A 10,312-nucleotide genomic window follows, 5' to 3' on the forward strand; every position below is an offset into this window, starting at 1 on the left:
TATTCCACTACATTTTCGTGTTTCACACTCTACTTTTTAGACCATTTACCATCCTCTGGAGATCTTAAATATGTGTCCATTTGTTCCATAATGGGCAGGGAAAGTAAGACGAGAGTATTGTTCCACTAGAGGGCGCTGACGCACAGACTCACCGGATGTCGCGTCAGTAAATATTGAGAAGAAGAGTGAACGCGGGTCTCATTTTCACAGTAACTCCATTGTGTTTCAAAGTGCGGTAAGAATAAGCTATATCCACTACAGGGCGTGTAATATAGATATTTATGCAGCGGCGCCGCTATAAAAAACTACGTCAGCTGCACATTAATCCGTTTCTGTCATGAAAGCACGCGCCTTTTCATGCTAGCCGGCTAGCTTCTCACTCGTTTCTATGACAAATCTCACGAACTGAACGGATCTGTGCGTGACGTGGACAGGTGACGTGGACAGGTAACCTGCGCCGTGTCGCCCTTTTCCTGAGCCCGATGGCGACTCAGAGGGTGCTCCCTCAGAGCAAAGAGTCTCTGCTGCAGAACTACAACAAGAGGCTGAAAGACGACATCAGGTCCATCCTGGACAACCTAACTGAAATTATCAAAACAGCAAAGGTACTTAAATGCATCGTTTCTCTCGCTAACGTTGCTACTTCCTCTGCTCATTTGCACGTGTTTTATGTGTTTAACTTCTGGTTGAGAGCTATATGACTCGCATATATCCCTGCAGCATCACACCCGCTCCTTGTCCTTTCCTCTCTTAATGTGGTTCCCCTTCGTCCTCCAAACACACGAGTATGTGTGATACTCTGTCTGCTCTCTCCAGATAGAGGATGAGACGCAGGTGTCCAGAGCAACCCAAGCAGAGCAGGACCATTATGAGATGCACGTGAGAGCAGCCAACATTGTAAGTATTGTACAACGCACAGTTGTGCAGAATATGTAAGTACTCAGTGTTTTGTAGGTATCTTATTAGTATTTTATTTTGTAGGGAGAGGAAAGATGAGACTGTTAAGGAAAAGTCAGTTATTTCTGTTAAAACTTTAGACTCAATGTAACATGATCATGTAACTTCCAATACATCACATTAAATTGTATCATTATTGTATCAATTCAAATGTACATTTGGCCTATATAAGCACGGTGCTTCTGCCTGAAACCTTTCATTCATATTGTATATACTGTGTATGCTTATTGTATTGTGTGAAAACTGAATGAAAACACTTCTACTTGTAGTCTTACTCTGAAGTTGTTGTTTTGTTACCTTCTAAAGTAAATGCATTAAGAAGCAAGCACACAAGATCTCTCACAGCCACTATTAGACAAGGATCTCTTTGGGGGTTTGCTGGTTTCTCAATGAATGTATACAACGATTTTAAAACATGGTTTGAGTAAAGTATGGCTCCACCGCATTAATTGCACTTGCTGACTAACTGGTAGGACTGCAGGGTTTTTTGTTAACTGAAGAAATCTTTTTAAAAAAATAAAAGGAAATGCATGATTAATTTTCCCACTTCTGTGTTGTTGTATCAGGTACGAGCTGGCGAGTCCCTGATGAAGCTGGTGTCCGATCTTAAGCAGTTCCTGATCCTAAACGACTTTCCCTCAGTAAACGACGCCATCAGCCTCCAAAACCAGCAGCTCCGCTCGCTGCAGGAGGAGTGTGACAAGAAACTTACCTCGCTTCGTGACGAGATCGCCATCGACCTGTATGAGCTAGAGGAAGAATATTACTCCTCCAGGTACAAGTAGGCTCATTGCCCCATCTCACCGCCCCTCTCTTGTCCCATGCCCCGCTCCATGTACTGTCTCACATTCACCATTCATCAACACAGATCATTGCTAAGGGTCATTGGGATGGAGAGCATCTTGCTAAGTTACATTTTTGATTAGTGCCTTGAGGTTTTCTGCTCTCTGACATTTGTCATATTTGGCCAAAGTTAAGGATTTCTGCATTAAAGGGAAATTCAACTGAATATCAACTTTGTAAATGTATCCAGCTCTTGAACAACCAGTTCAACATGTACCTTTGGCTTTCAAACAGTTGCATTAGTAAACTGCATTGAATTCTCAGAAGGCTTTATCCGAATATTAGTATATATTTAATAGATGTATCATTCATTTTATTCAATATTATTTATATGTAATATTCAAATAATAAATTAAAGGTAGGTTGTAGGGATGACTGTTGAGGAATGCTTGGTTTAAACTGTAAAATTAGACACAACTCTTGCAGTTATGTATTTGAGTTTAAATCTGAAAGTTTCTCTAGTAGATATTTTTGTTGGTAAAAGCAGTTAGGTAATCATGTTTAAATGATTCCGTCCTTAAGACCATAAATGACTCATGCTGTAATTGTGCAGCCGATATCGATCACACGTGTGGTTGCACTTGTATACCAGTGTGTCCCAGCTGTTCCATTAGAACCCAAATGATTAAGAAATAAAGTAGACAAACACTGTCGTAGTGTGTCTTGTTTTCTGTGAGAAAGTCTTCAGTGTCTTTCAGTCCTGTTTGGAGCATGCTGGGTGTGGGCCTGCCTTCCTCACTGCACTCACTCTGCTTTCTCCTCCATCAGCAACTAATCACATTTTTTTGCTGGACTTATAATCAACAGGTGATAAGTGGCACCACTGACCACAGTATCCAATTAATATACCGCTTCATCCAGTTTCCATTGCTTCTGCATAACTTCCATGCTTCTGTTGTATGTGTGCCTTTCACATGCTTCTCTGTGGATGAATGTGCTTATTCTGACCTGCCGCTCTTGTCTGCTCCTCTCTTTCTGTGCTGCGCTGATTCTTTGCCTCCTACTGGTTTCCGCTCTGCAAAGCTACAGTCAGTGGGACAGCACCGATCTGCCACTGTACGAGGCCTACCACAGACGAGACAGTTGGGCCTCGCCAGGCAGCAGCTGCAGCTCTACCCAGGGCGACCGAGAGGACGTGGAGGGACCTCCTTCTCAGGAGACAAACCACCTCAATGGACACGGGACATCCTCTATAGAGAAACTGTGAGATGAAGAGGACTCTGAGTTTGTACGTCGGTGGTTTGGCCAATTTAGTTTCTGTTACACATTGTGAATTAGTTTTTGATTAGGTCACTGTAATATCAGACTAAAAAGTAGACTTTGGCATTAACGATTTTGCAAAAGCAGTAATAGCAAAAGAATGAAATAAACTGTACTAAACAAAAATCTGGAAAGTCTTTAGAATCCGAATAAGGGCTTGTGTAATATTGGATGTAACATTCCCGTCGTTTTAAATGACTTTCAAATTGATTTATGAACCTGCATACATTGATTTTATAAACTGCATATTGAAGTTCAGAAAAACATGCAGATAACCTTTTGTTAAAGTACCTTTGCAGCAGTTAATTACCAGTATACATTTTGTTTCATATTTTTAAGTCTGACTTTGAATGAGTATATGTATGTTTTTTTACTTTTAAGCACTGGTCACATTAAAAGACCTTTTAAAAAAACATGTAGTTTTACTTCTTTTTTTTATTCCTTTGAAAAAGCCATGAAAACAAGTATACAACTTAAAGTAAACATTTAACAGAATAAAAAGCAAATTGTTCGCAATTTAGAGCAGGAAAATCACTCAATTTAACATTTTGCTTTTCCTATTAGACAATGCTGAGCCATTTAAGCCATGTGATTTCCTCAATGTGGCGATATCCTTAAGCATTACCTCAAAAAGCATAAGTACTGTTAGGTAAGTTCTTTAGACTATTTACAACGCACTACACAGGCTTGGGAGTCCTCCTTTTAACAGTTGTTTGAGAAAATCAGTCTGCAAATTATCTCCATGGCTCGTCGGGAGGCTTCAATCTTTATAAAGATAAGTTTCAAGAGTAAATTATTCTTGGGAAAAACACAACACCCAGCTCCTCAATATCGCCGATTCATCTTCTTAAACTTCTCATAATGGTAGTCATCTGTGGCCTTTTCGCTGTTTGGACGTTTGCGGAAGTTGGCTGGTGTTGAAACTAGAGGCACATAAGAAGGTATACATCAGGTTATGTTTTAGAAGAGCACTGGGGAAATGTTATAGTATTTGTATAAACAATTGGCCTGAAGGCTGCTGTTTAAGTATGCTTACACCAATCATAGCAGAATTCCACAGACTATTGTTACTGAGTTGGTATACAAGAAGGAACAGTCTCTTACCCTCTGGTCCCGGTTTCTCAGTGTCTCCTACACGCAGCGGCCTTGCTTTGGGTTCTTCTCGGTGTCTGTGATGCCTCTGTGGTGCATTCACATCCTCGTGATAGACTGATAAAAGAAATGTATATATTTAACCAACATTTCACCTTATTACCTTCTGGAGTGCTCTCACTATTTAAAACCCAATGTTGACAGATTGACAGAACTCACAGCGGTTGTGTTGGACATAGTTGACAGCGATGTTGGTAGGTACAAATGATGTGCCTTGGTCTTTTTTCTTGTTTCTTTGTTCTGCTAGAAGCTTGGCTTTTGCATCTTCTGTCTGGATAATGTTCTTTATCTTTGCACTGGAAAATAAAATCACAGAAGCAGGCGGTCAGTAGCCGTTGTATCCTGTCTCTTACCTAGTCACTGCCATGTGGCCAATAATGACTCAAAGGATCATTTTGAGAATATTCTATACGTACTCAATGCCGAGATCGACTTCAGGGATCCCACTCAGCATCTGATTGGACAACATCTCCTCTGTCTTCTTGGCAGAATTGACATTGATGCTCTCAGGAAGCTCATACAGGTGGTCCTCTGCATTTTTCACCTTAACTTTCAGTTCTTCTGCTTCCACCAACCCCTTTTTCTTTTTCAGTTCTGTCTCAATATATTTCATCCTGTGAAGGTAGATTTATGAAAGAAAAAGATTTTAAAAAATGTTAACGAAGCCCATTGTAAATAACTGAGTATCCGTAACTGTACAAAATGTTGTGGATGTCAATCTTGTATATTTTGTAATTTTAGATTACAGACAATTGCAGGAAATTCCTTAATCTTTCATAAAGCAGGTGTTGATCTTGCCATCAAAACCAAATTAAGAAATAGGTGCTCTGGTTGAGGTTGTGATTGGGATGAACCTTTCAGCTAACTTAGTGCAAAATAAAGTGAGTACATGTGTGTATCTCACAAATGAAGAAAAGAAAAAAAAATAGATATACATGTCCGCATCTTCATCTCTTCTGTTAGTCTCAGCAGAAAAGGAAGTTCCAAGATTTAAGTCAGTCTCCTCCTCTGTCCTGCATGTGAAACAGAGGTCAAATCAGTCGGTGTTAGATGTGATGACACACTTGCAATAACATACTAGAGCAAATGCAATATGTTGATCACATCGAGACAAAATGATTGAAACAGTATCTCATTAACTTACATGTCCCTATTCCTATCTTTGGCTTTCTTCATGTCGACCACTCCTCCAGTCTTCAGTTTGAAAGGGTCATTCTATAAGAGGTGTTGAATTTTAAGAACAATGAACGAGACAAATAAACACATATGTTTGAGTTAATCCATACATACATATTGTAAAATGGTCACTCACATCAATTTCTACATCTGGCGGCAGTTTCTCCCCAACCAACAGGGCGGTCACACTAAACAAAAAGGAAAGATTTATATACCACATGTTTCATAAGTCAATTGAAAGCAGCATTGCAAGGTTAACGTTCACGTTACCTGACTCCGGTCTGTCGTTTCCGCAAACTCTGTAGCTCTTTCGCCTCTTCCACTTTTGATCTAAAAAAACAAAAAATACATGTATACATACACGTATTAAATGGCATGAAACAAAACAATAAAACATAAAGTCCGTTAATACATATGAAGTTACTGGTTTTAAAAGGGACGCCGCTGTTGGCTAATTTAGCTAGCATAATGTTAATCCAACGTCCGCTAATATCTCAGTATTTTACCTGACTTCTTTAGTTGTCTCATCCTCCTCGACATCGGACGAGTCCCTTCTCCGCCTGAAATTTTTTCCACACGGCATATTTAATGCAGCTTAAGGTTATAGCTGAGCTAAACGGTAGCAGATTGTTGAACGTAATAGGGATGAACTACAGCAAACGCACAATAATATACGTCACTTCTGCAGACAAAAGAGACTACTTCCAGGTTGTAAGTTACCAAAACAAACATGGCGACTTACAGGCAGGTCGGCAGGTTGTTGGGTATTTCAACAAGGATTTCACGTCCGTAAGTTTAACTGTCTTCTGTGGTGAAAGTGCGGTGTCCTCTCATTTTATGTGTTTGATGCTTACACAAATGCATCTACCTCTCACGTAGCAGAAATGTTAATTATTAACAGCTAGCTAACAGCTAGCTAAGTTGCAGTGTGACGCACAAGGAGTATTACTTATTAGAGCTGCGTAATGTATCTTAACAGCACTTTTACTGTTTTAACTCCTAAAATATGAGTCAGACAGTTCTCAAAGTGTGTTTCTTCAACTAATGCCGTACTATAAACATGTCAGTCTGTCCAACAACATGAACGCTACGTATATAATTAAACACGCCCCCTTTAAGTCAAACTATAGTGCTTAAATTCAGTCTGGTTTCATGGGCTCTGTGAGGAAATAGCAAGCTGCCACAAATACTCGAGCGGATGGAGATCTTGTCTCCTACTGAACTCTTCAGTGTAGCTTTGATTTCATAATTGGAGTTGTTTTGTTAGAAAATAAACGTGATTGCATGTAAACATTCTTTCAAATGATGTTTTTCCTAGTTACTTTACTATGCCAGTTGTATGCACAGTGTCCCGTGTCTGATGTGAAGCTGTGTTTTTCTTGTAATTGTTTTAATAAAAGGTAATTGAGTAACTTCCAGAAGTGATCACCATTTTGACACATGCAATTTGAGGCGACAGAAATATAAGCATCTATATCCCATGGTGCATATCTGGATGCCAGTATTCATAACATTCTTAATTTAAAGGTGCTTTATAATAAAATCCTATTTATATGATTTAGTCAAACACAGACATGTATGTTGTATCCTATTTTTAAGGACACAAATACATAATTAAATAACATATGTACTGCATGAATCCTTGCAGTGTTAGTTTATATAATGCCCTTACTCTCGCTACAAAGGAATTGCATGTTCACAAAAGGCTTTGAGTAAAATATTTTTCCACAACTGATTCCTCTTTAAATCTGTAACTGCGCTCCACTTGGTAGGGAGGAAACAGGCCTGCATGAGCACTTATTATGCAGTCTTTAGCAGCATATATTTTTTTACTAAAGTGCAATTTTTGGTGTAGTAACACTTTTAATCTCTCTTTTGTGGTGTGTCAGTCTCGCAGTCAGTGGCTATCAGAGCGCTGGATTACACTGGCCTTCACACAACACAGCAGTCCCAAACAGATGGCCACAACACCCCCATTGGGTTGTTCCTGGTGTGTATGTATGCAGCATCCTTATAGCTGTCTAACTTGAAAAACACTATATATGACTTAATTATTGTCTGTATGTTTTGTCTCCTTCCAGGAAGGACAATGTTTGTGCAGACCCAGGACACACCAAATCCAAACAGCCTAAAGTTTCTGCCTGGCCGCACAGTTCTTGAATCAGGGACTATGAATTTTGCAGGCCCTCGGGACGCTCACTGCTCACCCTTAGCCAGGTATATAACTTCCTAAATATCAGGTTTCTGAATGGAGAGTAATACATTGATTTCACAGCAGGCATTTTGAAACACATTAGCAGGAAAAACAAACCAAAGGACCCATATATGGGCACGTACCTCTTGTTCCCTGTGTTTAAGTGGTCATATGAACCCCAATTGAGTTCTAATACTTGTGTTATTTCATATCATTTAAAAAAAAAAAGCCTTTAAAATAGTCCGCTGACAGAAAAAAAGAAGAAGCTGCGGCCGTTTTGTGACTTTACAGGAAATAGGAGCTCTACACAGACATACCGTATGGTGCTGTAATAAATAAAATATTAGATTAGAAGTGGAATATACTCTGCTGTTTGAATTTATTTATTATTATTATTATTATATATAATCATTTTGTAATCGTCTGTTAAGTTGATGGTTTTTTTTTGTACCATTGTAATGTTATCATGATACTGAAATTGTTACTTAGGTATTAACACTTGAATTTTTTTTTCATATTCAATACCACAGGGGAATATTTGTCACAACATTGAGAGCATAAAATGTTAGATTTTGATAAAAGGTAAATAGCTATGTGTGTGTGTGTGTGTGTGTGTGTGTGTGTGTGTGTGTGTGTGTGTGTGTGTGTGTGTGTGTGTGTGTGTGTGTGTGTGTGTGTCAACTATTGGTTTGGGACGTATAGCCTTGTTTTTTAATGTTTTAATACTTTTCAACGTTTTAAGTGTCGAATAACCTTGTATTTCATTCCAAATGTAAAAGAAATCAGTAACGTTCTGTGTTGTCTTCAGACAACTATTTAGGATTGAGGGAGTCAAGAGTGTCTTTCTGGGCCCCGACTTTATCACCATATCAAAGGTAAACCAGGTCAAGTTTACATGAACCTCAAAGTGAAGCACAATATATTGTCATTGCTTAGAATATCATGTTTCATTTCTGTCTCTGTTTAGTCTGATGAAAACATGGAATGGAAAGTTATCAAGCCTGATGTATTTGCTGCCATTATGGACTTTTTCACTTCTGGACTTCCTGTGGTCAATGAGGAAAGCACACCTAGTGCAGATACAGGTAAGGATTTATATCACGTGTCCGGGAAAAACACTGAAAAACACAGAATTGGCAAACTGTTTCTGAATGCCAAGACAATTTCACTTGTCTTTTCAGCACCATCAGATGATGACGATGAAGTAGTTGCTATGATAAAAGAACTTCTGGATACTCGAATAAGGTGTGGAGATGCAATCTAATATTATATCTGCATCGGTTTCATGTTAACACAGCTTTCTGTACTTTCTCTACACTTATCAATGTTTTTTTTCCTCAGGCCAACAGTGCAGGAGGATGGAGGTGATATTGTGTATCGTGGGTTTGAGGACGGCATAGTAAAACTGAAGCTGCAGGGCTCTTGCACCAGTTGTCCCAGTTCCATGGTTACTTTGAAGAGTGGAATCCAAAACATGCTGCAGTTTTACGTCCCTGAAGTTGAATCAGTGGAGCAGGTTTGTTTTTCTGCCAGATAATATGTATTTAACATGCTAGATACATTTCAGAGCAGCCAAGACTTTAAAAACATGTTTTATGTTGTAATTTTGTCACTTGTTTAAGAACTGTATTTTGTATTACCTTTTTATGATTGAATAGCTGTTTATTATGGGACATGCCTTGTCATTACTCATAATTGTAGCTGTCTTCAACAATTTAGGAAGTAATTATACCATTTATAAATGAAGCATAATCTTATAATTAGGTATATAAGTATTTTAAAATCTATTATTTATTTTAATGAGAGCCAGTGAAGAGAAGTTAAAATATCTTTTGGTTATCACTAATACACACTGAGTTTATTAAACGAAGAAACCGCATTAAAGTAATATAGTGTCCTGGAAAATAATGCATTAAACAGCTTTATCGAATCTTACTGTGACAGGAACCATCTAACTTCAGATATATTTCTAAGATGATAAATGGTAGTCTTGGAAATATTAGATGTGTGCTTCTGGAAGTTTAGATCAGCATTATGTGATGGGAAATGTTTGTGCTACTTTAAAGTATTAACAGACCTTGTTATTTTTTTTCCTCAGGTGAAGGACGAAGACGAGGAGGAGTCTGCTCAAGTTTGAACGGCACTGAAACCATTTACGCATTCCTCCCTCGGCCACCTTCTTTACTGCAAGCCATAGTTGTAATGAATTTAGCTTGTGTATAGCATAGCTGTCATCATCATTAATATAGAGGATATCTATGATTTGGTGACAATTATCTTCAAAAGGGGGACTAAAGAGCTCAGAAATACAAACTGATGACTATAGAGCTGCAATAAATTGTATTTATTTCACATTGTTACACCTTTTGAATCAGTCACTATTCAAAACATATAATGTATGTATATAAATAAAGTGTTGAAATATATTAGGACAGTCCTGCCTCTTAATCTAATGACATTATCACAATATGGCATAACGTAACTTTGTAATGTATCATAATCACACTACACTATATGTATTAGCCATTATTGAATGGCATATATACCAACACATACATTCATCTATGTATGTTTGTGTGTGTGTGTGTGTGTGTATGTATGTATGTATGTATATATATATATATATATATATATATATATATATATATATATATATATATATATATATACTGTACATATACACTGTACATGTATGTATCTATGTAATTTTCCATGTAGAAATACTTTGAC

At 38.0% G+C, this 10,312-nt stretch overlaps 3 protein-coding genes across 4 annotated transcripts; 2 read left to right on the forward strand and 1 right to left on the reverse strand.

The window, feature by feature from the left end:
* Positions 1 to 172: 172 nt before the first annotated feature.
* Positions 173 to 3,431, forward strand: med22 (mediator complex subunit 22). Of its 2 annotated transcripts, XM_068605211.1 has the most exons (5): positions 173 to 235; positions 435 to 605; positions 817 to 897; positions 1,524 to 1,732; positions 2,824 to 3,431. In XM_068605211.1, exons 2-5 carry the CDS (start codon positions 483 to 485, stop codon positions 3,005 to 3,007), a joined length of 597 nt encoding a protein of 198 aa, XP_068461312.1. In that variant the 5' UTR covers positions 173 to 235; positions 435 to 482; the 3' UTR covers positions 3,008 to 3,431. The 2 variants fall into 2 exon arrangements, with proteins under 2 accessions (XP_068461312.1, XP_068461313.1); XM_068605212.1 differs by lacking the exon at positions 2,824 to 3,431 and having other exon boundaries at positions 187 to 605; positions 1,524 to 2,773.
* Positions 3,432 to 3,495: 64 nt separating this feature from the next.
* On the reverse strand, positions 3,496 to 6,064 carry cunh9orf78 (chromosome unknown C9orf78 homolog). Its single transcript, XM_068605209.1, has 9 exons — positions 5,895 to 6,064; positions 5,659 to 5,718; positions 5,525 to 5,576; positions 5,357 to 5,427; positions 5,148 to 5,225; positions 4,629 to 4,826; positions 4,372 to 4,508; positions 4,165 to 4,269; positions 3,496 to 3,983 (listed from the first exon to the last, which is right to left on the reverse strand). Exons 1-9 carry the CDS (start codon positions 5,969 to 5,971, stop codon positions 3,886 to 3,888), a joined length of 876 nt encoding a protein of 291 aa, XP_068461310.1. The 5' UTR covers positions 5,972 to 6,064; the 3' UTR covers positions 3,496 to 3,885.
* nfu1 (NFU1 iron-sulfur cluster scaffold homolog (S. cerevisiae)) lies at positions 6,032 to 9,990 on the forward strand. Its single transcript, XM_068605210.1, has 8 exons — positions 6,032 to 6,177; positions 7,278 to 7,378; positions 7,470 to 7,605; positions 8,391 to 8,457; positions 8,550 to 8,667; positions 8,764 to 8,827; positions 8,924 to 9,098; positions 9,681 to 9,990. Exons 1-8 carry the CDS (start codon positions 6,119 to 6,121, stop codon positions 9,717 to 9,719), a joined length of 759 nt encoding a protein of 252 aa, XP_068461311.1. The 5' UTR covers positions 6,032 to 6,118; the 3' UTR covers positions 9,720 to 9,990.
* Positions 9,991 to 10,312: the final 322 nt, after the last annotated feature.

Source organism: Clinocottus analis, unplaced genomic scaffold, assembly GCF_023055335.1.
Source record: "Clinocottus analis isolate CAN_PGR_092001 unplaced genomic scaffold, fCliAna1.0.p SCAF_7, whole genome shotgun sequence".
Taxonomy (NCBI): domain Eukaryota; kingdom Metazoa; phylum Chordata; class Actinopteri; order Perciformes; family Cottidae; genus Clinocottus; species Clinocottus analis.

What these genes read in the sequence shown, in the direction of transcription:
- cunh9orf78 (XM_068605209.1), bottom strand. Translation starts at nt 5,971, where the DNA reads ATGCCGTGTGGAAAAAATTTCAGGCGGAGAAGGGACTCGTCCGATGTC. An exon ending in GAGACAACTAAAGAAGTCAG is followed by an intron (nt 5,719 to 5,894) that starts GTAAAATACTGA and finishes TTGTTTTTTTAG; the next exon opens with ATCAAAAGTGGAAGAGGCGA. An exon ending in AAACGACAGACCGGAGTCAG is followed by an intron (nt 5,577 to 5,658) that starts GTAACGTGAACG and finishes CTTTTTGTTTAG; the next exon opens with TGTGACCGCCCTGTTGGTTG.
- nfu1 (XM_068605210.1), top strand. Translation starts at nt 6,119, where the DNA reads ATGGCGACTTACAGGCAGGTCGGCAGGTTGTTGGGTATTTCAACAAGG. An exon ending in CACTGCTCACCCTTAGCCAG is followed by an intron (nt 7,606 to 8,390) that starts GTATATAACTTC and finishes TGTTGTCTTCAG; the next exon opens with ACAACTATTTAGGATTGAGG. An exon ending in CTTCTGGATACTCGAATAAG is followed by an intron (nt 8,828 to 8,923) that starts GTGTGGAGATGC and finishes TTTTTTCCTCAG; the next exon opens with GCCAACAGTGCAGGAGGATG.
- med22 (XM_068605211.1), top strand. Translation starts at nt 483, where the DNA reads ATGGCGACTCAGAGGGTGCTCCCTCAGAGCAAAGAGTCTCTGCTGCAG. An exon ending in AAATTATCAAAACAGCAAAG is followed by an intron (nt 606 to 816) that starts GTACTTAAATGC and finishes TGCTCTCTCCAG; the next exon opens with ATAGAGGATGAGACGCAGGT. An exon ending in ACGTGAGAGCAGCCAACATT is followed by an intron (nt 898 to 1,523) that starts GTAAGTATTGTA and finishes TTGTTGTATCAG; the next exon opens with GTACGAGCTGGCGAGTCCCT.